Source organism: Bos indicus, chromosome 7 (genome assembly GCF_029378745.1).
Source record: "Bos indicus isolate NIAB-ARS_2022 breed Sahiwal x Tharparkar chromosome 7, NIAB-ARS_B.indTharparkar_mat_pri_1.0, whole genome shotgun sequence".
NCBI classification, from domain to species: Eukaryota; Metazoa; Chordata; class Mammalia; order Artiodactyla; family Bovidae; genus Bos; species Bos indicus.
In genome coordinates, this window is record NC_091766.1 from 44523868 (window position 1) to 44550284 (window position 26417).

The 26417-nt window shown below is 44.7% G+C and overlaps 1 protein-coding gene and 2 long non-coding RNA genes across 6 annotated transcripts in view; 2 read left to right on the forward strand and 1 right to left on the reverse strand.

The window, feature by feature from the left end:
• LOC139184159 (uncharacterized) overlaps positions 1–9373 on the forward strand; it is a 154760-nt gene extending 145387 nt beyond the window's left edge. The window contains exons 3-4 of the long non-coding RNA XR_011567675.1: positions 7927–8055; positions 9263–9373. This is a non-coding gene — a long non-coding RNA (uncharacterized lncRNA). The remainder of the gene's footprint in view (positions 1–7926; positions 8056–9262) is intronic.
• Positions 4329–26417, reverse strand: part of FSTL4 (follistatin like 4) — a 660210-nt gene continuing 638121 nt past the window's right edge. For all 4 annotated transcript variants that reach the window (XM_070793583.1, XM_070793584.1, XM_070793582.1 and 1 more), the window contains 3 exons: positions 20126–20233; positions 12815–12924; positions 4329–10422 (listed from right to left, as the gene is read on the reverse strand). In XM_070793583.1, the coding sequence (XP_070649684.1) occupies positions 9717–10422; positions 12815–12924; positions 20126–20233 (924 nt within the window). In that variant the 3' untranslated portion in view covers positions 4329–9716. The remainder of the gene's footprint in view (positions 10423–12814; positions 12925–20125; positions 20234–26417) is intronic.
• Positions 10419–25210, forward strand: LOC139184158 (uncharacterized). Its single transcript, XR_011567674.1, has 7 exons — positions 10419–10803; positions 15384–15435; positions 18489–18564; positions 18880–18945; positions 20485–20697; positions 23342–23763; positions 25075–25210. It is a non-coding gene; the product is annotated as an uncharacterized lncRNA (long non-coding RNA).

The following is a 26417-nucleotide window of genomic DNA, read 5'->3' on the forward strand; positions in this document are numbered from 1 at the left end:
ATCTATGATGATTCATGATAATGAATTATTATTTCATTCTTCTTTATGACTGAGTAGCATTGGAGAAGGAAATGGCATCCCACTCCAGTATTCTTGCCTAGAGAATCCCAGGGATGGGGGAGCCTGGTGGGCTGGCAGAGTCAGACATGACTGAAGCGACTTAGCAGCAACAGCAGTATTCCATTATATATAGGTACCATATCTTCTTTTTTTAATTTTAATTTTTTAAATTTATTTTTTAATTGAAGGATAATTGCTTTACAGAATTTTGTTTCCTGTCAAACATCAACATGATTCAGTCATAGGTATACATATAACCCCTCCCTTTTGAGCCTCTCTCCCATCTCCTTCCCCATTCCACCTCTCTAGGTTGATACAGAACCCTTGTTTGAGTTCCTTGAGTCATACAGCAAATTCCCACGGCCATCTGTTTTATATATGGCAATGCAAGTTTCCATGTTACTCTCTCTGTACATCTTACCCTCTCCACCCACCGCCACTGTGTCCAAAAGTCTGTTCTCTATGTGTGTTTCTCCATTGCTGCCCTACAAATAAATTAATCATTACCATCTTTCTAGATTTCATATATATGCATTAGTATATGATATTTATCTTTCTGACTTACTGTACTCTGTGTAATAGGCTCTAAGTTCATCCACTTCATTAGAACTAACTTAAATGCCTTTCTTTTTATGGCTAAGTCATATTCCATTGTATATATGTACCACAGCTTCTTTATCCATTCATCTGTTGATGGACATTTAGGTTGCTACCATGCTCTAGCTATTGTAAATAGTGCTGCAGTTAATACTGGAGTACATGTGTCTTTTTCAATTTTGATTTCCTCAGAGTATATTACTAAGAGTGGGATTACTGGGTCACATGGTGGTTTTCGTCCTAGTTTTTTAAGGAATCTCCATACCATCTTCCATACTGGCTGTATCAATTTGCATTCCCACCAACGGTGCAAGAGGGTTCCCTTTTCTCCACACCCTCTCTAGCACTTATTGTTTGTAGACTTTTTGATGTTGGCCATTCTGACTGGGGTGAAGTGGTATCTCATTGTAGTTTTGATTTGCATTTCTCTAATAATGAGCAAGGTTGAGCATCTTTTCATGTGTTTGTTAGCCATCTGTATGTCTTCTTTGTCCATTCATCTGCTGATGGACATTCAGGTTGCTTCCATGTCTTGTCTACTGTAAATAGTGCTGCTGTGAACATTGGGGTTAATATTAATTTTAGATTCAGGCATAGCCAGCCCTGGCTATTGAAGAATTGTGGCTCTGGGATCACCTTCTAGCCACCATCCAATTTCTTTGAGGGCCCACTGACCCCTTGCATATGGGGGTATTTAGACCCCAGGCCTGTTGGTCTTCTCTTTTCACTCCATACCTGCCACTAGGGCTTGCATACCCTCTACTTCTCAGTTCTCTTTCTCCTGTACTCCCCTACCTCCTGGCACCAATTCTCATCTTTGTTTGAATATGTCCCCACTGCACGCTGTGCAGTCCAAGCTTGTTTGGACACCCCTTGCCTACCTGGCTTCTGCCCCTATAACCCCTGATAGAAGCTTCTCTCTGGTCCTCAAAGTCCCAGGGTTTTGTGCTCAGAGGAAGGGATCTGTGCAGGACCATCTGTCAGTTTCTGCCCACCTCCTGTAGGGGCATCTGCCTTCTCTGTCTTTCCTCTGACAACCCTTCCTCACTCCCTGAAGACAGCCTTGTCTTGAGCAGAGTGCTCCCAGGCTCCAGGTAGCTGGATGTGTGAGCCGTGAGGCATTTGAGTCCTGGATGCAGACTAGCAGAAGACTCACTGCTCTTGGCAGCCTCTCTCTTTCCTCCACTTAACCTGGACACTCTGTGGCCCCAGTGCACGGCTGGGAAGAAGATGCTTCCCAGAGCCCAGCGGATGCTCTCTGTTGCCACAACATGGCACTCCACCATACAGCCGCCGGCCTTGCTGTGCTGTGACCGCCCCTCGCAGAGCTGTTGTGCCTGCGGTCGGTGCCATTGTTCTCCACTCCTCTCTCGTGTCAGCCCTTTGCTGTTCCTGTTTGCAGGCAGGCTCTCACCCCGCACTGTTCTTCACTCAGGACTTCCTGTTGACTTCTGTATCTGGAGAAGGGATAGGCTACCCACTCCAGTATTTTTGGGCTTCTCTTGCGGCTCAGCTGGTAAAGAATGTGCCTACAATGCGGGAGACCTGGGTTTGATCCCTGGGTTGGGAAGATTCCCTGGAGAAAGGAAAGGCTTCCTGCTCTAGTATTCTGGCATGGAGAATTCCATGGACTATATAGTCCACGGGGTTGCAAAGAGTTGGACATGACTGAGTGACTTTCACTTTCTCCAAAAGAGCTCTTCCTCACCAAGCCCCCTGCAGGTCCCTCAGTGATCTGTGTGCCAGTGGTTCCTCTTGGGTCCATTTAACTCTTTATAGACTGTGGGCTACACGTGGGCCAGACCTTGGTACAGAGATGGTTCTTGGAAGATGTTGGTTGAACAAGAGAGGGAATACATTGTGAAGGCTGTGGAGGTGTTCTGGCTGTGAGTAGAGCTGGCAAGCCTGCCCTCCTCCTCCAGCTCCCAGACCTGGGAATGTGGAGCCTGGGACCAAGTGCTTTGCTCTCTCTGAGTGGCCTCCTTTCAGCCTGGTTAGGAGGGAATGTGTGAACACTGGGTAGGATAGAAGTTTCTCTCAGCTGTTTGGGGTGGGTCTGATGGTGGGCTTCAGCTTTGCTGTCCCAGCACACCCCGAGTCTCAATACCTGGCATCCTGGGGATTGTGAGCCTGAAGGAGAAATCCAGAGTGTGTGCGGTGATAAGCCCAGCCTCTGTGGGCAGTGAGCAAGCCGACTGCTGCTGTCTGCTTTTGATCAAGAGTTTTTGGGTCATAATGAGATGCACTTCCTCTTGCTTAGGGGGACTGGCCAGACCCCAAATCTTCAGGAAGAGTCTGGGCAGTCGTCTCTTTGAGACAGAAGTTCATGCAGAGCAGAGCCCCTAGTGTGTGTGGCCTGTGCCCCTTGGGATCTGCATAGAAGTGAATCTGGAGCAGCTGGGGTTCCATCTTTTTGTCAAGGTGGGTATTGAAAGGAGTAGGTTTACTGGTTAAGAGCATGTGTTTGGCCCTTGAAGACTTGAATTTGAATCCTGGCTGTGTTGTTCTGAGCCTCATTTTTTCTTTGTTTATAAAATAGAGATGATAATAGTACCTCCTGCCTTGTTGGGTGTGGTAAGGTTTAAAGACAGATGCTTATTAAGTGCTTATCACAGGGCTGGGCACAAAGCAGTTTACTTCCTCAGGAGGGTGGGGAGCAACATCCTGCTTGTGTGATTATGAGTTAATTTTGTGTCAACTTAGCTAGGCTGTGGTTCCCAGATACTTAGTCAAACACTCTTCTAGATGTTTCTGTGTATTTTTTTTTCAGTGAGATTAACTTTGTAAATATTTATTTGGCTGCTTTTTGGGTCTTATTTGCTGCACGTGGGACCTTTAGTTCTGGCACGTGAACTCCTAGTTGTGACGTGTGGGATCTAGTTCCCTGACTTGAACCCCTCAGACCCCCTGCATTGGGAACATGGAGTCTGAGGCACTGGATTACCAGGGAAGTCCCTAGATTTACTGTTAAATCAGTAAACTTTGAGTAAAGCAGATTAACCTCTGTAGTGTGGGTGGGCCTCATCCAATCAGTTGAAAGTCTTAAGAGCAAAAGACTGAGCTCCCTTGAAGAAGAGGGGATTCAGCCAACAAACCACCTTTGAACTTGAACTGCAACTCTTCTCTGGGTCTCCAGCAGCCCACTTACCTTAGAGAGACACACACTCTCTCTCTCTCTCAAGAACTTGCACTGCTGGTCATGGTGAAGTAGACTTGAAGCTCACCAAGGCAGGGACCGTGTCTCCTCTGTGTGGCCCTTGGCCCCCTCCCTAGCACCACGTGGCTCATGGCAGGTGTTCCTCATGGGTAGCTTGGTGATTACTGAGCACTTCATACATTCTGTATCCCAGTTGAAAGTCTACTGCAGTGAGAAACAAGGGTGACTGGAGTTGAGAGTGAATTAGTCTGGGGGCTGGGGTGGATTTTAAGGGCATTGCAGGGCAGGTGATGAGAAGTTTTGGACCAGATGTCAGTTGTGCATTTTGGGAGCTGAAACTTCGACATGGGGAAGAAATACATCTGGGGTCAGGTGCTTGCTTTGTCCAGCCTCTTTCTGGACTGGGTCAGAGCAGGGGCCAATTTGCCTTGACCATTATGAACCTATACAGGCCTGGGTTGCCTTAATCAATCCTCATTTTAACAAGTGCACATAGACTGGCACCAAAAAAAGGTAACTTTTTTCAAGTTTTATTGTAAAATCCTCAGAAAAAGAGCATTTACAATGACAATACTTTATGATAATCTGTGAAACATCTTTCTATCAAGTGGTACTGCAAATACACGGCGTGTCCAATACTGTGCGATACATTAACGTAAACACAAACTTATTTCCAATGCCACATACAGTTACTGTGTTGGTACAAATTTCTACTAAAGTTGATGTATTAAAAATAATTTATATATATTTTATAAATAAGGAAAAATTCACATGTATAGTAATTACAGGAGACCTTTGAGAAATACCAGTGATTACAGAAAATATATTTTGGAGTCTACACAACTGCTCAAAATAATGTAATCTGCCTCGACATGAGAGATCTGGAAGTTTTCTGAGGTGGGGCGGGAGAAGAATCCTAACGGGACAAGCGGAGCGTGTGTGTGTGACTTCATATTGTGAGGGTCGTTCACTGGACTACAGCATGAACACAGCGTGTGTGACACTGCAGCAAAATTCCACGCCTAGTCTGCTTTTAGATCATCTCACAGGTCTTCAGGAAGCACAAGCAGACGGGGAGAGGGGTGGTGTACGAAGGGTCCAGGAACGAGAAGGGGCCTGGCCAGTGGCAGGCAGTCAGGGTGTGGGCTGGGGGTACCACAGAAGGCTGTGCTGTGGGTCTGGGGTGCAGGGGGGCTTGCAGACTGCCATCCCTCACCTCTCTGAAGCAGCTGAAGGAGCCAGGGGCCAACAACTATTAAAGCTATGACAGATGTTATACGGGGCAGCAGATGAAGGTTTAGAGTTAGGAAATGTCTCAGGCCCCATCTCCAGCCAATTTTTCATGGTTGCCATTCCTCAGAAATACTCTTGAAGAAGGTGCCCCCAGGGGGCAGCACTGTCTGATCCTGCCTTGGTGACAGGTAGAGAGCCACATGTCACCAGGTGGGAGTAGAGGTGAGTCAAGTTATTTTCATGGCATGTAGGCTTGAGCCCTCTACAGCCCTTTAGGGCATGGCCTGCTCCCTGGGGCCATAGGGGTGAGCTTGGGAAGAGGGGTGTGTGAAGTGTGGTTTTGTGCAAAAACCAAGCACATGCTCAACACTCTCGTGCTGGCTAATGAAGCCTTGCTGTGAATTTTGAAGGTCAGTCCCTGCTCTTCCCTATCTTCCATAATTTCACACATTGTGTTTGGTTAAATTCCCAGTACTGCTCACAGGAGACCATTATTACTGGGCTCCCAGTGTCTGCTGTGTGGCTGGTGCCTAAATCCTGAAGGTCCAGATAAGACACTCAAATCCTCAGGTGGCTCGGCAGGTAACCTGGTGTAGACTAAAGGAAGTGGGTTGCATTCCACCAGGTATTTGGGGTCTTGTAGTCACACCTTGAGGATAAATACTATGCTTTTCCCCCTTGATTCTTTTAAGCCCCTCTGTTCTATATGATCTCTATGATTTTGGAGAGCAATAAAGGCAGCTAATGACTTTCTTGAACAAAACTGCTTTGGCTGTGTGCCAATCTGGGAGCAAATAGTATAGGATTTGGCTGGATGAATGACTTTTCACATGTACCCCAAAGCCAGGAAGCAGCATGCAAAGACCGCTGGGGGAGCTGGTGTGGTGATTAGGTGAGTTGGCCCTTGAATTGTTGGAGTGGTTCATGAGCAGGAGTCTCCAGGCATAGGAAGGAAGTGGGAAACAGAGTACAGGTGAGGATGGAGGGATGTAGCTCAGCCCTTCAGGGCTTGGCTGAGATGGCATGGTCTCCATTCCTGTCCTGCAGTTTCTGTCTGATCATAATGGACTTCTCTGACAGTTCTGAGTTCTCTTTAGTCTTGCTCATCAAACTCCAAAGGGCTGTGAGCTAGGGCTTGGGGGTGTGATTTGAGCAGCAAGGAGCTGTGTCCCCATGGGTTCTGATTGCACTTGGAGTGGGATCTGGGGTCCTGGTGGGGAGAGATGGCAAAGGACTTCATGTCAGCATCATTGTCATCCTACTTTGCCCATCTGGTGTCTTGGTTTGGAGTGCACATTCCGGGGGGTGCTAGGTGAGAGGAAGAGGAGAATGTGAGGTAGATTGGTGGATGTGTAGGAGAGAGTTGGGAGCAGTATCAGTGCTCCTGGAGGCTGGCTTTTGAAGAGGAGGATAGGGGAGCGAGCTGTGCAATGTGATAATGAAGAGGGTGCAGCATCCATGGTATTTGAATGAAACACACTGTGGAAATGAATCAGATTACTTTTAAGCCCCGTGTAGAAAAATATATCCATTGTGAATCTGTTTCACAACTCAGTTCTGAAATCTCCACTAGTTCACAGGTTATTTGGTCAACAGAAAAGAAGTGGGGCCACACGAAGCCAGCTCCAGGCAGCTTTCCTCTGTGAAGACTCAGCTGTTACAGTTCCCTAGGGTGGCAGGTGGTTCTCAGCTTTATCTGGGCTTGAGAGCTGTCCTCCAAGACACTAATCTGGAGCTGGGAGGCTGAGATTGGGGTAGGAATCGCAGGGACTGAGTTTCTGTCTCCTGTGCTGCCGTCTCTAGGTCATAGAATCTGAAGCTTGGTATGAGTGTGGCCCCTGCCTAGACTTTACAGGGCTCTTCCAGCTACCTCTGCAGGCTTGGGGAAAACAGGATCTTGGAATGACTTGAATGAATACTTAAGAAGGGAGCCTGGGCCAGCCCCAGGCAGGACTTGCTGGTTCAGTGTTGTGGGGATGGGATGATGGCGTTGGCCTCACTGTGTGTGACTCACACCCAACCTTCCTTGTGCGGAAGTCCATGCAGGCTTCTAGGAGCAGACAAATCCCTCTTCCAACTCTCAGTCCGTGAATGGCTGGGCAGGCTTTTGGACCCAATACCTCCATGTAGGGTCCTGCTCACTTGGGCAGAAGGAGAACGAGAGTATTATTTCAAATCCTTAACGTCACTATAGGTTTATTTGTGTGTTTGTTAGTCTGAAAAAAATATCTACGTTGAATTTTTCTGCAATGAATTTGATTTCAAAATCCAGTAATTTTGAAATAGTTTATTACGTGAGTGACTTTGGGGTGACTCTTTTGGTAAAAACAAATATTCCTTTACTATAAGTATTAGTAGATAGCTGATGATTCGTGTTCATAAGAAGGATCTTGGATGTTGTGATGACTTCATATCCCAGTGGCTTTCAGACTGTGTTCCATGAAATTCCGCTGGGGCTGAAGTATGGGAGGAAGAGGCAGGTGGAGTCCAGGCCAGCCTTTCACTTGGCTGCACTGCTGAAAAAACATGGACTTTCCTGCCTTTATGAATTTGCAAATTTCACAATTTTCAGGGCTGTGATTCCCTTCTCCTATTTAATTGTATCTGAAATGCTGGCAGCAAGACCTAAACTGGCTATCTCCAGCTTTGTAACTACACAGTGATGACAATGAGAGGCTGATAAGCTTTCCACACTTGAAAGTGGAATGAATACTGGAAAAGGAACAGGTGCCGCTGAAGTCACTCCCAGTCAAAGAGGCCAGTTGCGGCTGGACTGGTCTCTTACTCAGGAATCCTGTAACACAGAGGGGCTGATGTTCTGTCCTGGCAGTTGGTGGGTTCTTCTTCATGTAGACTCAGACACTTTCTTTTTCTTCCAGGGGCTGCCATAATTCAGAAGGTCTTCCCAAAGGAAGAAGCTTGAGAAAGTTGGGAAATTTCAGTGACAGATGTGCAAGCAAATGTGTCAAGAGATTGAGGCAGGAATAATAGTTAAAAAAAAAAAAAAGGTGAGATGTGTTTTCCATCCATCCCAGTTATTGTAAAACTAAATAATTAGGTTTTGAGGTCAGTTTCCTCAAATATCTACATATTTTATCTTAAAAAATCTGTGAATGTATATGTCTAGGCACACTCCCGGGAGTTTTTGGGGACAAGAGTATGGTGGACTAAGATGCATGAGACATACCAGAGGACTGGCTGATACCAGGAGCTCTGTGAGGGGGCAGGTGGATTGGGCAGTTAGGTGGGACTGAGATGCTGTATTTCTAGTGAGACAGGGTCTATGTCTCTCTTTCTCTGAAAGAGGCCATTTCTCAGCAGCTTAGGAAAATCATGGCCACGTTGGCAGGAGAAGGCATCTAAACTGATGTTTCTGTGATGGGACCACACCCCTTCCTACTTCAGTGGCTTGAAAAATGACCATTCAAACCTGCCAATGTGCACGAGAAGGGTGTTTAGAGATCCCAAGGGAGCCTCTTCCTTGTTGAGATTCTCCGATATGGGATCTGTTGGGTTGTACTTCTTTGATTGCCCTGGAGAGCCCACCACGTTTGGGAGTACTGGCAGTGGCCTCCCACGTCCTTGTGTGTTCCTGGGGAGATGGGGACCCATGTGTAAGGAACACTGAAATGTGCTGTCTGTGCTTCGTGGATGCAGGGACTTGGGTGCAAGCTGAGTGCGAGGGCCACAGGCAGAAGAGAGTGCGGTTTTAAAGGGATAGCCTAAGAAACCCCAGTTGAATCCTTGGAGGAGGGCATGGTTTCTGCATTGAGCCTGGAGGCCACTGTTCTGCACACACATTTCCAGGCAAGCTTGGTCAGCCCTGAATCTGGGGTACTGGACAGGCTAATACATGTCCCCCTTGAGTGGTGATAAGCAGGCACACAGGGTTTGTCTTGGTCTCTTGGGGTCCCAACCCAGAAAAAGGAGCCTTTACCAATGTGGTGGTCTGATCTGCACTTGGGGGTGTCAGTGATGTAGAGGACCCCAGTCCCCTTGATGGCCACTGTCTTCTTTCTGGCTGTCGGGTGTGGGGTAGTGCCTCTCAGAGACGTGGCCTAAGGCAGGGAAGAATACAGCTGGACCTGGGAGAGCATCTTTCTGCTTACTAGCATTTGAGATTATAAAAAATTAGTTTTTAATCAAAATTTCCAAAATAAAGTGAGTGATTTCCCCATCCCCAAGATGCAATAAGTCTTGTTGGCTCTCCCTCAGGCTTACAACAAGTCAAATGGAAAGAAAAGCGAGAAGCAGCTGCAAAGGAGAAAATGAGGTCCAGAGCTCTCAGGCCAGGAGGGAGGGCCCCGCTCCTGGGAGCCCCCGGCTTCAGGCCATCCAGCAGGGTGAAGTCTGGACGGACCCGGTGTTAAAGAATGAGGATGCAAAGGCAACTGACAGAAGCGTCCGCCTGGAAAGCTGGAGCTCCTGGTTCCAGGGCGGCCCAGGTAACGTGGCGCGTAGCTGGGCGCACGATGATTCCTTTACATGGCAGCAGGTTCTCATTGCAGCTCAAGGCAGAAATCCTACATCCTAAAACCCACCCGATCTCTTTAGCAGCGCATACCTTACACTAGGAAACTTGCAAGGAGACCAGTGTTGAACCACAAAGCGAATACAGGTTTTTTGCTTTTGTCTGTAAAAATGTACAGGGTGCCTGCTCGGGACTGCTTCATACCTCGCCCACCCACACCACCGTGGTCCCCCCCTTCACGCCCGCCACCTCGCACCGTAGTGCGTTCTGTCTCCCGTTGATAAGGAACAGTGACTCCCGGGCGGGCGTGAGGAGGTGCTGCCCGAACAGCCCGCTGTCCCTCACGATCCTGCGGGGCCCTGCCCAGGCCCGGGCTGGCCCTGCGGGCGCGGGCTCCTTCAGGCCCTTTAGCACACCCATCTTGCCCGTGGACAGCTCCAGAAACAGCAGGTCTGGCTCTGTCTCGAGGGTGGCGTAGACATGGTACTGGTCTCCCTGTGTGAAGGAGCGCTGGAAGGCTACATCCGAGACACCCGGGCTCACTTTCAGGTTGTAGAGGGTCCGGATCTCCCCCCGCAGTGAGATCTCCTGCACGTGCAGCTGGGGGCTGCCCGGGGCTGCGCTGACTACAAAGCGCCCATCCGGGGATGTGTGCGGGGTGCCAGTGACCTGGCCGTTGGGTCCGACCACCGCGTCTGTGACGCTGTCGATCAGCAGCTGTGGAGAGGCTTCAGAAGAGCTGTCCTGCCGGCACTGGACGAAGAAGTAGCCGCCCAGGTGGGTGTGGGCCATGGCCTGTGGCAGGCAGCCGTGGCTCTGCAGCTTGATGGTCTTGAGGGGCATCAGCGTTTCCAGGTCGACTTTGTGGATGGCAGGGTCAGACTTGTTGAAGATGAAGCCGAACCTGGGAGGGGATGAAGACTGAGGTCAGAAGGCCGGGGGGTTAAGGGATCTGCCATTTGTCTTAAACGATGGCATCCTTTCTCTTGTCCTCTATCCTTTGCTGATCTAATAGCCTGTTAATAAGATCTATTTTGCAGGAGATGGTTTCATAAGTGATCCATCTATGATCTCAAACCAAGTGCAGTTGAGACTGTTCCTGGATTTATGCTCCTATAACATGCACACATCTTTAGAAATGGTGAAGGAGTGGAATTATGCCTTCAGCAGCTCCTTCCTCTGGGGTGTCTTTACCTTGTGCCAGCTGAGAAGTGGTGGGCCCGTGGCTGGAGGGAAAGGACAAGAGGTGTCTGCCCTGACTCTGCCTGCTAGGAGGACAGGACAGGTGAGTCTATTTCTGAGTGGTTTTGTGGACTAACGGGTGAGTCAGAACCTGGGGATGCAGATACAAGAGAACAAGGACAGATGTCTTATCCACGGTCCCTGACCCTCGGAGAGGAACGTGAGGGCAGCCTCTCCCTTGGCTACACTGATGATGCTGGTCAGAGGAACCCTGGGCTGGGGCTGAGGACAGCTTTTACCTTTACAGCCAGATGGCCTGGCACTCCCGTGGTGCCTGCTGGCTGCAGAGCCTGGGGCAAGCTGCTGAACCCCTCTGAGCCTCTGCAAATTGAAAGAGGGCAGTTCCTTCCGACGGCTGTTGGGAGGATTAAATCTTAGAGTGGGCGCTTTACTGGAAGAGGTCAGGAGGTGGTGGTTGCCGCATCTGGACTTGGTGAAATTCCTCTTTGGAGGCTGGCTGTGAGCTGCAAAAGGGTCTGACTCCAGGCAGGACTCATTCTGAGCATGAGAGTATGCCTAAACCCCTTGCTTGCAGAGGCCTTTGGGGGTTGTGTACACCTACCGGAGTAGAGAAAAATGTCTTCCACAGTTTTCTCTTGAATAGCAAACTATGCCTCAGAGACGGGAAAATGCCCATGTGATGGCATCTTTAAAGCATCCTTAAAGAGCTAGAGCATGGGGAGAGCAGGAAAGAAAACCCCAGGCCTGTAGGAAGCTGTCATGTAAAAGTCACACACAGGCTCGGCAGCGCCTGAGTTTGCATGACTCTTGTATGAATTCAGCTTCTTTAAGGTGGTTTACCATTTACAACCATCTTAGAGGCTCATCTTAGAGGTATTCTCTGGAGTGAGGTGAGGAGGTCAGAAAGCTGTTATTTTCTCCCTTGGGCAAGGATAAATGGGTGAGCCTTATTTTTACAAGTCCAGCTTCAGCTTGCAAAAATGAGTCATTTCTTCCTGGAAAAAGGTGCTTGATGTCAGAGTAAAGGAAGGCATAAACATTGCCATAAGACATTTGGGTCTTGATGACTTTATAAAAGGGCACGCTCAGCCTTCTGGCAGTGGTGCCTTGACTAAGTGTCAAGGTTCTCTGAAAGAAAGAGGGAAGGGCAGCGGCCAGGCTGGGATGAGGCTTGCAGTTGAGGCCACGGCTGTTATTACTAAGCTGTTCTTTTGGATGGTGGCAAAGCAGGTGTTCTGGGGCCTCCGAGAGGAGCCACAGGTTGTGGTTATTAGAGAATGAGGCCAAAGGGGGCACCGAAAGGATACCTGACTTAAAAAAAAATTTTTTTTAATGTATTTTTAATTGGAGGATAATTGCTTTACAATGTTGTGTTAGTTTCTGATGTACAATAACATGAATCAGCTATCAGTATGTATGTGTATATATATATATATATATTCATCCCCTCCCTCTTGATCCTCCCTAGCCCTTCCCCACCCCCCTCTAGGTAATGTCATCACAGAGCACCAGGCTGAGCTCCTTGTGTAACACAGCAACTTCCCACTATCTGTCTTAGGTATCTAAGCTATCTATTTTACATGTGGTCATGTGTATATTTCAGTGGCACTCTCTCAATTCATCCCCCACCTCCTTCCCCTTCTGTGGGAGACCCACATTAGTCTGACTCTCCAGTTCCTGACTGTGTGACTTTGGTCAGTGTCTTCTGTTCTCTGAGCCTAAGTTTCCTCATCCATAAAACAGGTTGGAGGACTACCTGTTTTTTTTTTTGTTTTTTTTTTAGGTGTTTTTTTTTTTTTTAAACATATAGCAAGGACAGGGTACACAATTAACCACAGTTGTTTCCTCTTTACTGTCCTCACCCAAAGCTAAGACTTCCTGACCTTGGGTCCCTGAGGGCATTAGGAGCTGGGTGCCTTTCTTAACTTTAACAATGAAGACAGGGATGGGGCTGTTTCTCTGTTTGTTCCTGATGTGGTCCAAAGAAGGAATTGGGGAGAAAAAGAAAGGAGCAGGCCTCCCTGGCGCAAAGCTGCCCCCTAGAGGGCTGAGCTGGGGCATGGAGTAGCTTAGCGCTTGTGGGCCAGTCTCACCTGATATGGTTGATGATGAGGTTTGTTGGGGGAATGAAGAAGTCGTCCACTCCGGCAAAGGGTGTGCGGATGAGGCGCTGGCCCTGGCCAGTGCTGGCCTCTGTGATCACCTGTAACATAGAATGGAAGTCCTTGTGAGGGTCTATCCAAGCGGAGGTGGGGTAGGTGGTGGAAACCTACAGACCCAGGCACACTCGGGTAGTGATCCTCCTTTTGGCTGGGAAAAGGGGGAGAGGGGTTTGAAGTAGCACAATACGCAATGGTGGAGTTGACTGGTTCTGTATTTTCCCTTGACACCAGGTGCCTAGGTTGCTGTGTTGAGAGTCTCCACCATATGCTGCTTGCAGAGGTCCTCTCTGAGCACTGGGAGTCCATAATTTAATAGAGAAAACAGGCATCTTTCAGAGATGCTGGCTGTGCCACTTAGAGTCGGTGATTAGGATGCAGGGGAGGGTTCCACTTTTACAAATGGGACTTGCTGTGAGCAGTGAAGAATTAGGCCCTGTGTTTTGTACAAATTGGTAGTGACAGAGCATGGCTGTCTCTGTTCCCTGGGAGGAGCAACTTTATCCCCTGTGGACTTGGCAGGAGGCAACTTGAGCAGTTCCTTGGTGTGTGTCCCTGCTGTGTCTGTATAAGGGAAGGGTACCCTGGCAGGGCCGGACAGAGCTGAGTGATTGATGTCTGGGGTTAGGATGGAAGCCCTGCTGGAAAGCCCCCTGTGGTCAGGCTGGGCTTTTGTCCACCAGCTGCTGAGACCGTGGCACAGGCAGGCTGGAAACACTGAGCCAGACAGCCTGTGTCCTCTTGCCTTCTGCATGCGCTCATCCACCTCCAAGTTCTGGGTGATTCCCAGACAGGTGGCAGACCTGCAGCCAGGTGAGGGGCTTGGCCAACCTGTGGGCAGTTTTGGCTGCAGGACCCAAAGGACAAGCCCAGACCCTCCTAGCAGGACAGAAGGCAGATGCTAGACTCTGACCAGGGAGGGGAGACACATTTTCTGATCTTTATATTGTGACCACGTATACAGACGGAAGGATTCAGATTTTTGCAGCCTGAGGCTGAGGACAGTCTGTGATGTGGCTTCGTGACTCACAGGGCTTAGAGCTCTGGATGCTTTAACCTTTTAAGAGTGGGACTGCCTCTGGCTCTTACTGTAATGACAAGACAAACAGCACCTGCCCTGCCTCCTCTGGCAGGTTTGAGGCTGGGGTTTTGGGGATGGTGGTTTCCCTCCAGGGGTCAACAGGCAGCATGCCAGAAAGATGTAGGCTGGGAATTTTAGTTTTAGGGCAGCTCTTAAGTTCTAAAGTTAGCTTATTTTCCTGTAATTAAAAAAAAAAGTCGGAATGACATTTCTACGCCAAGTCCATGGGAAAAAACTTAGAACTAGACATTAAGAAAATTTCAGTATTAGGTCAACTTACTTAAAAAACAGAAAGCAAACTTATAGTTGTCCCGGGGGATAGCTAGGGAGTTTGGGATGGTCATGTTCACACTGCTACATTTAAAATGGATGACCAACAAGGACCTACTATATAGCACATGGAACTCTTCTGTTTATGTGCCAGCCTGGATGGGAGGAGGATTTGGGGGAGAATGGATACATGTACATGTATGGCTGAGTCCCTTTGCTGTTCACCTGAAACTACCATAGCATTGTTAATTGCCTATAGCCCAATACAAAATAAAATGTTTGAAAAAAAGAAAAAGAAAATATCAGTATTAGGCAACTGGATCTTAGAATGTCCAGGTGAAAATGCTGGAGAATTCCAAGAAACCATGCAATCATTGCTTGATACCAGGTCTGTCATTTTAGCTTATAATAGAGATGGAAAATCACAGGCTGCCAGCAGTCAGTGTCATTCACGCTTCACCACCCTAACACCCTGTGTGCAGAGGTTACTTCTTCAAAACCCAGTATCATGAGCCATTGAACTGATATGGGCTAGTCAACCTCACTTCTCCAATGAGTCATGAGTTCCTTCTTGGCCTGTGTCCCAACACATAGCTGGGCATGTTTGGTGACTAAAAGATAGCTTTTGAGCCTCTCAAATTTGCTGGATCTATGGGCTTGGTTGAAAATGCAGGCAGGTGGCTGGATATCAGGAGATGTCAGTTGGTAGCATGGGGATGGGAAGGCTGAGCATCTGCTCCAGAGGGGTGGATGAAGCCAGCTAAGAGGTGACAGTTGGGGAAGAGCAGGGAGCCAGGGTATTGATGCAGCTAAAAACTGGACCTGGGAGTGGTGGACAAGAGCACGATGGGCAAAATTTGCAACATGCCAAAGGTTTAAACACTGGCTTCTAAGCCTCATTTATAGAACCACTTTCATTTTGTCACAGCAAGTTTGTTTAACCAGTCCCTTAGTGTTAGATGTTCAGAAACCTTAGGATAGAATTTTGAATGTTTTGCAAATGTAAATAATGCTGTAACACACAGTGCTGTAACTAAATCTTTGTGCCCACCCTTGATCATGGCCTCTGAGGGGTCACGTTGCTGGACTGAGGCTTTTGGTTCACATTTCTAAATTGCTCACCACAAAGGCTCTGCCTTTTGTCATTTCCAGGAGCGGTTTTTGCAAGCAGTGGTTTCTTGAACACTAGTCCACAATGATGAAGGTAGGTTTATTCAGTTTATTTCATTTTCTTGTCAGAGTGCATTTCTCAGACTTTCTAATTATGGTGATGGTGGGCATAATGGTCTAATTCTTGATATTAATTAAAATGCTCTTAGTGTTTTGTCATTTAGGCAAAATTTGCTCTTGGTTTCTGGGAAACAGTCTTCATTATGTTTATGTCTTCTATTCCTTTTTTTTTTTTTTTTTTAGTTTTTTTTTTTTAATTAAGAATGTCTGCTGTATTTAGTTAAATGCCTTTCCAGCATTCATTGAAAATATTATAGTTTATTCTGTTTTAATTTGTGCTATGAGTAATATTGACTGATTTCCTAAGAGTGAACCATTATTGCATCCTGGAATTTGTTCCCTGCTCAAGCAGTTAGATGCATTGTTGGACTCTCTTTTTAATACCATGTTGAATTTTGCTTCTGTATTTGTGAGATTAGTTGATAGTTTTATTTTTTAATACTAAGGAGCTGTACATTTCCCCCACATGGTCTGAAATAGTTCAAATAATACTAAAACTATCTGCATTTGCAAGGTTTGCTATAACTTGGCTGTACCCAAAAGCTCCTCTTCTTCTCAGTTCCAGTTAATACTATGCTCAGCCTCTCTCACAAAGGTAATGGTTGCACTGAATACAAATGGTCTGAGAAATAAGATTAAATGATCAACTTTAGGTTTCCATAAATGATAAGATTATGGTCCCAAAGCATTTGCCTTACCAATTTCATATGCTTCATTTATCAGTTATTACATTTTAGGCAACTATCACTAAAATGTATTTGTTTCTAGGATCAATACTAATTTATTAATTAGCCAACTTCAATGTATTTTAATATGTTTTGAAAAATCTCCACTCATCATTTGCCTTTTTCTGAATACATACATCTGAATGTTCTTGCCTAGGTATTAATCTAATTGTTAAACAATGCATCAGAAACTTGGCTGTACATTTTTCTATGGTAGATCTTTAATCTTAAAAAAAAAAAAAAACAAACCTCTTCTCTGGTAATTGTTCTACTTCAGGTTTTCCTTTTCTTAGGTCAGTTTTTTTAAATTATTTATTTTATTAAAGTATAGTTGATTTACATTAATTTCTGCTGTACAGCACAGAGACTCAGTTACACATTTATATACACACACACATAATTCTTTTTTATATTTATATAAATATTGTATCTTTTCTGCTGTGGTTTTTCCCAGGACACTGTAAGCTCCCTGTGCTATGCAGTGGGACCCTGCTGTCCATCCATTCTGTGTGTAACAATCTGCATCTGCTCACCCCAGGTCTATTCTTTATCAGTGTCTTTCTTTATGTCAGTGTCTTTCTGCTTCACAGAGAGGTTCATTTGTGTCCTTTAGATTCCACATATAAGTGATGTCATACGATACTTTCTCTGACTAGATCAGTTTATTTTTTTCTGCATTTTGCAATCCTGTTTTTTCTAGGTTTTAAAATTTGCCACCTCAGAGCTGCAGTATACTATTTGACAATTATTTTCATCTTCCTTCATCTGTAGTACTCTCTCTTCACATTCTTCATTTTATGTTTTTTTTCTTTATCAGGTTTATGAAGGATTTATGGGTTTTTTGTTCTCTTTTTATTTCTACTAATTTTGGTCTTTTAAATAATTCCTTCCTGCAAGTTAACTTTGTTCTTTTTCTAATTTCTTAATACAAATATATTCTCTGCAGGTTTTAAGACACAAATATTCCCTTGCGTATGGTTTTCTCTCGATCCCGTAGGTTTTGATGAGAAGGAGTCTCTTTTTCATTGCTTTCAGACACTTTGTAATTTCTCATTTTAATTTCCTCTTTGCTCCAGTAACAATCTAGGAGTGTTTCCTTATTAGGTAGGTCACATTTTAATTATTTCTAATTATCAGATAATGTAGCCTATAACACTGACTTTTGCAAAATTTGTTAAAATTTTGTGATTACTGATACATGTATATGTGGACATGTGAAAAAATTCTATTTGGCAGAGGAAAGGTTTTCTATATATTTATGAAACTGAGTTCCTTATATTATTCACTTTTCCCATGTCATTATACTGTCTCCTTGGTATGTACAATTTAAGTCCATTTTAAAATCAAGTTCCTGTATTGTTAATCACTCTTGTGTCATGTATCTAGTTGTTTGCTACCTGTTGGCTGTTTATCTTCACATGATGTCTCTCCTTATGCTATTTAGTGCTTGTAACCTTAAATTTGACCTTGTCTGATATTATCACTCAAACATCTTTTCATCCACCTATCACCACTTTATATGCCTCTTGTAAACAAATTATAGCTAGTTTTCTCTCCCTCTCTTCCTTCCAAACCCAATCTCATCATCTCTGCTTTTAATAGGAGAAATCAGTTTGTCACATTTGGAATAATTATATAGTTAACTATCTCAACTATTAATTTCAAAGAGCATTTTCTATATCCTCTCTTATGCCCATAAGATGACATGTTAGAATCTTTTTACTCCCTTCTCTTTCCTCTACTCCCTATCTTTACTTTTACTGAAATAATTTACCATCTTTAGAATCTGGTATCAGAATATCTCTTTCAGTACATCTCTCCTAATTCAAATGCCTTTATTTAGCACTTACTATACATTAGTCTCTCCTCATGCATCTTGTTTCAATTTTGGACCTTCCTCTCTTCCCTGGTGGCTCAGATGGTAAAGTGTCTGCCTGTAATGCAGGAGACCTGGGTTCAATTCCTGGGTCGGGAAGATCCCCTGGAGAAGGAAATGACAACCCACTCCAGTATTCCTGCCTGGAAAATCCCATGGACTGAGAAGCCTGCTGGGCTACAGTCCATGGGGTCGCAGAGAGTCAGACACGACTGAATGACTCCACTTTCACACATTAGTTTCTCCTCATTCATCTTGTTTCAATTTTGGACCTTCCTCTCTAGATTTCTTACTTACTCTTGTCTCTTCTGTATCTTCCTCCATCTCGATGTCTCTGATCTGGCTCACCTGCTGTTTTTCTGCTATCTTTTGTGATATGCTCTCTGAATTCTTGCATATGCTTAGGTCTTTCTTTTGTCCTGACAGGTAAATGATGCCTTGGATATCAACCCTTTTCTTTTAGCAGCATGTGGGCACAATGCCACAGTCTTCACTGTTGCAGGTGAGAAATCTGATTGTTCTATAGGTGACGTGTTCTTTCTGCCTTGAAATATTTTTTCTTTATTCTTAGAAGTCCAGAGTTTTACCAGGAAGAACAGAGATGTGTTCTTTCTCATCATGTTAACCTGGATCACTTTCACTCTACAAGATGTACTTTTTTTAAATTGGAAATTTTATTCCAAATTGAATGTCTGACTCCATTCCAACTATTACTTTTTCTAAACTTCTTTTGACTTTGAAATGTCGTTTGAGACTTCATATCTTAATCTTATATTTGTTCTGTGATTTGAGGATTTTCTTGCTCTTTATCTTTCAGGCTATTAATTTGAGTCTCAGTAGAAACCATGCATTTTTCAACTCATCTCCTGCAGTTTTAAATTAGGTAATCATTTTCGTTAATTTTTAGCTCTAGAAAAATATTTTCTGGTGGCCCCTCCCTTCGAATTTCCTTACCTGTTTTCTTAGGGCTGCCAGAGAAACCAATTTTCTGAGCGACCTTATTCTGACTCCTAGGTCCTCTAATGAATTATTACTATTTGTCATCAGCTTGCTGGGGCCCAGGACGTGTTGATGGTGTCCACTGAGGGGCAGTAGTCTCGGTGTGTGGGAGATGAAGTAGTGTCCTTCCCCTGGCCCAGGAGAGTGGCCAGTCCCCAGGAGGAAGCTTCTGTAGACGGGGTGTCCCCTGGCCTCTTACCAGTCTTGGGAAAAAGGTGAACTTGGCTCCATCTGCAGCCCTTCTCAACTGGGGTTCTGAGAGAGAAGAAATCCTAATATCCTGAGGAGTCCATTGTATGCGCTGAGTTAACTTCTGGGCATCTGGAATGGTTCTGTGTACCATCATTGTGAAAATTGAGGGAACAGGTATTTAAATCACCTTCTGTAGGGCTTAATCCTCTCATGTGCCTCGGTGAGAAAGGCTGAGCCAGACACACTCAACACAGGTTGGTGTTGACCTTCCCTGACTGGTGGAAGCACAGTTGTGCTGGGCCCAGGCTCTTCCCAAGGGGGAGTCAGTACAGTGCAGTGGCTGGACTGCAGGGCTGAACATATACCTAGGGTGGAGCAGGGGCCAATTACTGAACCTTCCTGTGCCCCGGCACCCCATGAGCACTCAGTAATGTGCTTTCATTTATGAACATACTTGCCACTGCTTTTCCTTCTTTTCCTTCTGCTTCCTTACTGTCTGGTGCCTGCTTTGGCAGTATTCTCCAGCCCATGCAGCCCAGGGTGGAGAAAGCCCTAGCTCCCTTTGGAGTCCAGAGGTTCATTCCTGCCTGGCCCCAGGAGCTCCTGGCTGAGAAGAGACAAGTGTTTGAGGGCTGGGCTAGGTGGGGCCCAAGAGCCACCTTCTGGTTGTCATGACATCAGAATCCCATCTACCATCAGTGTTGTCTTTAGCAGCACGCCTGGTGGAAGATACCCTGCTAATTGCCTGTAAGGGGCGTGGTCCTGAGGATGTTTCCTACTCTCTTTCATGGACATACTTTGGGTAAAGGTGATTAGCTGGGGAGAGAGTCCTTTCTTGCAGGTGGGTGTTGTCCTGCATGTACCCAACATACCTGGAGGCTTGGTTGGGACTTGTGCACGTTCCCCCAGCTCAGGACCCACACTTGGTCATGTGATTTGTCATAGGACAGCTTAGCCGGCAGAGGATCGACACCTATGGACTTAAAAAAAAAAAAGTAGCGACAAGTTGATCATTGTTGTTGCAAAAAGTGATTCTTTTCTAGGCCACTCTATCCAGCCTAGCAGCCTGGATAATGAGCCCATTTGGGAACCCAGGGAAGAAACCTTTGTGGGTTTGTCTCAGAGGCATAAAATTGGTTGTTAGTAATGTTTTCCTTTCTTGCAAGTTTTACTTAAAGAAGACCCATACCATCTTGGCAAAAACATAAACACAGGTTTTTCTTTTTTCCAGTTTTCCACTCACGGTCAGCTTCAGGACCCTCCCATCACTTCTCCTGTAAGCCTTGGAGGCTTCCTGAACCCTCAGCATCCTTCCCAAGCTCTTCCACCTGCATGATCTGAGACTGACTTGGAAAGCTTCTGTTATTACATGCCCTTTAACTTTGTGCAGACTGTCTTGTACATCACCCACCTGGAACCTCCAGGACTTGGACTTTAGCATCAGGTGAGTCTCTTTCTACTGCTGTAACTGAAACTCTGCTATTTTCTGAGAATAGAGCTTCCTCAGTCCTACCTGGAGACTGTTTTATACTTCTCCACCCTTATGGCAGAAAGTGAAGAGGAACTAAAAAGCCTCCTGATGAAAGTGAAAGTGGGGAGTGAAAAAGTTGGCTTAAAGCTCAACATTCAGAAAACAGATCATGGCATCCAGTCCCATCACTTCATGGGAAATAGATGGGGAAACAGTGTCAGACTTTATTTTGGGGGGCTCCAAAATCACTGCAGATGGTGACTGCAGCCATGAAATTAAAAGACGCTTACTCCTTGGAAGGAAAGTTATGAACAACCTAGATAGCATATTCAAAAGCAGAGACATTACTTTGCCAACAAAGGTCCGTCTAGTCAAGGCTATGGTTTTTCCTGTGGTCATGTATGGATGTGAGAGTTGGACTGTGAAAAAGGCTGAGTGCCAAAGAATTGATGCTTTTGAACTGTGGTGTTGGAGAAGACTCTTGAGAGTCCCTTGGACTGCAAGGAGATCCAACCAGTCCATTCTGAAAGAGATCAGCCCTGGGATTTCTTTGGAGGGAATGATGCTGAAGCTAAAACTCCAGTACTTTGGCCACCTCATGTGAAGAGTTGACTCATTGGAAAAGACTCTGATGCTGGGAGGAAAAGGGGACGCCAGAGGATGAGATGGCTGGATGGCATCACTGACTCAATCGACGTGAGAGTCGGAGTGAACTCTGGGATTTGGTGATGGACAGGGAGGCCTGGTGTGCTGCAATTCATGGGGTTGCAAAGAGTCGGACACGACTGAGCGACTGAACTGAACTGAATGTAGTTTCTAAGTTCCAAAACACTGTGATGCCGCTGTGACCCCTGCTCTCTTCCGCACTGACCTAGCCACTCTCTTTGTTTGTTAAAGATCCCTAGTTTGGTGCCTTCATTCAAAGCCCTGCTTTCTTAGTTCCTTCTTGGTTTCAGTGATCTTTTTCTCTTCCCTACTGCAGCCACCGTAACTTATTCTTTGTCAACAAATTTCTGAAACTTCAATTTAAGTCCACCATATTCTAGCCTTTCTGATCTAGTCGGGGGGCATTTTTGTCCCCACTGGTTAAAGCTTTCCTCAAGAAATGTCTATGGAGTCCTTGAAACCATTTAATTGTCTTCACCACTCCACTGAACTGTGATAGAGCTTAATGTCAAATTCAGAGATCAATTTTTGATCCTCCTCTAACTTGAATTTTCAGCATGGTTTACCATTCCCTTCTGGGAATATTGTCTTTCCTCAGCCCCCCACCTCCCTGGCTTCCCTTCCTCATCCTGACTTCTAAATGATGGCATGTTCCATGTCTTCATCTTTGACCTTCTATCTACCTCCTTTCCCTGGATGAGCTCATTCAGCACATGGCTTCAGGTAAACCCACTGTACTCTAGAATTCATTCCTCTGTTGATGACCACAACTCTATACAAACCTAAACTCTTCATGTTGCCCATCCCCATTGACGTCTATTTATTCTCTAGTCACCCCCATCTTTGCAGTCTGTTTTAACTGTTTTGCTCAGATTAAAACCCACTCTACCCTGAAGTCCTAAGCAGAGTTGTTTCTATTTTCCTACCTTCATATACCCCCGGTCCATTGTTCATGCTTCTAGCTGCTCCTCATTGTTCCTCTCTTCTGCCAGCTTCCTAGTCTTTTCCCTTCATTTACCAAAGGCTTCAGGAGCCAGCAGCCTTCTTCTTCCCAGAGCTTCTTAACTCACCATCCTCACTCTCTCTAGATTCTTGTACTTTTTCTCTCTCTTTTAAAAACCCTCTTGATTATGCATGCTCTTCCAGCTATCTTATTTGTCCACCCTCTTCACAAACTTCCCTGAAGTTTGGACTGCAGGCGCTATCTGTCCTTTCTGCCTAACCTTTTCCAACCATAGTTCATATTCTCATTCTGACTGAGGTGGTGTGGAGCAGGAGGTTGAAAGCCTAACCCCCACCCCCCGCAATCTCTTAAATTCAGAACCGAGCTCTCCACAGTCTCTATATGCTAAGGAGCTAAGCCACGGAGTGGAAAATGTCCTGAAGAACAAACCAGGCTCTCAGTGTGAGGACCGGAAGGGTGACCTACTAGGAGTGAATCAGAGGCTGACTAAGCTTTATAAAAGCTGCAACTCAGCCTTGGCTCAACACAGTACCTGATTAGAGGGATTCATTTTCTACTCTCTCTCTTCCTAGCAGAGAAAAGGATAAACTCTCTTCAGTGGATGACAGCCATAGAAAGTCTCTACAATGTTATATGGAAGGTTTGCCATTCAGAAAAAAATGACTAGGCATTTCAAGATACAGCTTATATGACTGAAAATAATATAAAAAGATAAGGAAATTATGTGCATATAATTATATATATGTGTGTATGTATAGGGAATTAAGCAGAAATTCTAAAGTGAAAAAATGCAAATGAAGATCTCAATAAATAGATTTTGTTAAATATACCTTAGACAGGGTGGAAGACGGGACTAGTAAAGTGAAAGACAATCGAGGCACATACCCAAACTGAACTACAAAGAGACAAAAAAGGATGGAAAATATGAAAAGAGGGAAAGAGATGTGTGGGACACAATGAAAAGGTCTATTTTTTTTTCTTTCAAAGTTCTCAAAGAAGAGGTGAGAAAGAATGAGGCCTCAGAATATTTGAAGAAACACTGGTTAAGAATTTTCCAGTCTGATGAAAAATATTAAAGACCAAAGAAAGAGAAGATCTAGAAAGCAGCCAGAGAGAAAAAAGGGATACGTCATCTTCAAAAGAGAGACAGTAAAACTTGACGGTTGACCTGTTAACAAAACCAGTGGAAGATAATGAAATGGCATCTTAAAGCTGAAAGAATATAACTGCCAATGTAACATTCTATATCCAGTGAAAACATCCTTTACAAATGGAAAATTTTCAAACAAATAAGAACTATGAGAATCTGGTGTCAGCAGACCTGCACTAAAGAAACCTGTCCAGTCAGAATGAAATTGATCCCAGACAGAGCACTGTACATCAGGAAAGAATAAAGAGCAATGACAAAGGTAAATATATGTGTGAATATAAATGACAATAATAGTCATGTTTTGCAGGGTTAAATTATGTGTAGAAATAAATTCATTCCTACTATAGTGCCAAAGGCAGAACGGGGGTTAGAGGAGTTAGAGTGTTCTAAGGTTCTCTCGTTATTAGGCAATGAAAGTGAAAGTTTCTCAGTCATGTCCGAATACTGGAGTGGGTGGCCTTTCCCGTCTCCAGGGGATCTTCCTGACCCAGGGATTGAACCTAGGTCTTCCGCATTGCAGGCGGATTCTTTATCAGCTGAGCTATCAGGGAAGCCCATTATTAGGCAAATGAAGTAATAACTTGTATGAGACTGTATTGAGGCAAAGAATGTGTTGTGATCCCTAGGGTGGTCATAATAATAGCAATGATCAAAGAATGCATGGACAACAAGTTACTAGAGGGAGAAATAGAATAATAAAAATGTTTGACTAATCCAGAAAAAAGCGAGAAAGGAGAAAAAAACAGAAAGATGGTAGGCATAACCATATACAGGAATCAAATAATTGAGTAAAGACCAAGATTATTAAACTAGATAAAAGCCAAAATCCAAATACATAAGATCACCTTTTAAATACATGACATAGATTGAAAGTGAAAGAATGGAAAAATTATACCATGGTAACACTAATCAAAGTAAATCTGATTTAGCTACACTGTTAGACAAAAACAGACTTTCAGGCAAGAAGCTTTACCAGAGATAAATAGGGATATTTTGAAAGAAGTCTTCCACTCAGGAAGATATTACAATTTTAAAGCAAAGCAAAAATGGATGGAACTTGATAAATTTACAATCATAGGGGGAGATTTCAACATACCTCTTAGCAGCTAGTTGACTAAACAAAAGTCACTTAGAATATTTGAGTAATAGAATGATCCAACTTGATACACACACATTAGAAAACACATACTTTTAAAGTATACATAGAGCACTTGCCAAAGTAGATTAGCTTGATTATAAAACAAGCTTCAATAGATTTCAAAGGATTGAAATTATTCAATCAATAACAAAAAGATAGCTAGAAAATCTCTTGTCATATTTGCCCGGAGAAACCACACCAAAACCCTGGTTTTATGTAACTTTCTCCTAACAGTGAGCATTCCTTGGAAAAAAAAAATACAAGTCTCGTCACTGGTTTGACTTTAAATTTGCACCCCTCATCCTTAAGTGGACCTTCACCACTGCCCTGCAGTCCTATCACATTTCCCTGGTCAATTTAATCTCACATCCAACTTTCACCTCTTTCCTTAGACTTCCAGCCTTGGTGATAATTTTCCTTCTTATTTCAAAGGCAACCAGAAGAGAAGGTCACTCAGCTACCACCAACTGTATCACCTATTTGCACCTGTGCCCGAATACTTCCGGTTTCTTCCTGCTCTGATGAGTGAACGTGCTTTTATCTTAGGCTGGTGTATCTGCTCCTATGTCCTGGATTCCACTGCCTACTTCACTGATGCAGAAGAAAGGGAAGAACTGCAGAAGTTTTCCCCATTAGCATACAAATGCTGGAATGTCATCTAGCCTAAAAGTTTCTTCAGCATCCTCTGCCAGCTACCGCCTCATTTGTCTACTTTTACTCACATTTCAGCAAAACCCCTCAAAATGGTTGTCTGTATTCACCATCCCTACTCCCTCTGATTCTGATGTGAACTCACCCCTCTCAGGCTTGTATTCTGCCATTATCCTGCCAAGGTGATCCATGTGGTGCTGAATCCAAGGTTAGTTCTCAGTCTTCACAACATACAAATACTTTCAGCAACCTTTGATACCATTGGCCACTAACTCTCCCTTAAAATACTCTTCTCTTGGCTTCTGGAAAACCACCCTCTCCTCATTTTCTTCTTACCTTTCAGGTTATTCCTTCTTGGTCTCCTCTGTTGGCTCTCTCTCTCATTCCTGATCTTTAAGTGTTGGAGTACTTCAGGGCTCCAACCGTGACCTCTTCTCTATCTATATATCCCTCCATGATCTCCTCCAGGTCACTGGATTTAACAAATTCACATGGTAACGATGCCCACATTCATATCTCCAGCCTAGACCTCTCCTTTGACTCCAGACCTATTTATGCAACCTATTACATAACATCTTTAAAGATATAGATTATATATATAATAGCAGCTTAAACGTAATCTAAAGTGGAATTACGAATTTCCCCCTGTATCTGCTTTACCCCCTGCCTTGCTCAAAGCTCTATCAGAGCGCATTACTTTCCTACTGCTGTAGCAACAGTGCCACTAACTTGGTGGCTTAAAACAACACAAATTTATTCCCCATAATTACAGTTCTTGAGGCCAGAAGTCCAAAATTAATTTCACTGGCAGGAGAAATACATCTGCATGGTAGTGCTCCCTCTAGAGGCTCTAGGGGAAAATGTATTTCCTTGTCTTTCCAGCTGCCAGAATCTAAAAATTTGCATTCTTTGGCTTATGGCCTTTCCCTCCAATCTTAAAGCTAGCAGTGTAGCAAACCTGCTTTATCCTTAAACTGTCTCCTTCTTCTTTGTTGTCACATCCTCTCTCTTATGAGGATACTTGTGCTTGCAGGTAGGGCTCACCCAGATAATTAAGGATCAGATCAGATCAGTCACTAATTCCCTTTAAATTCCATTTAAAAATCCTTACTTTGAACAAAATC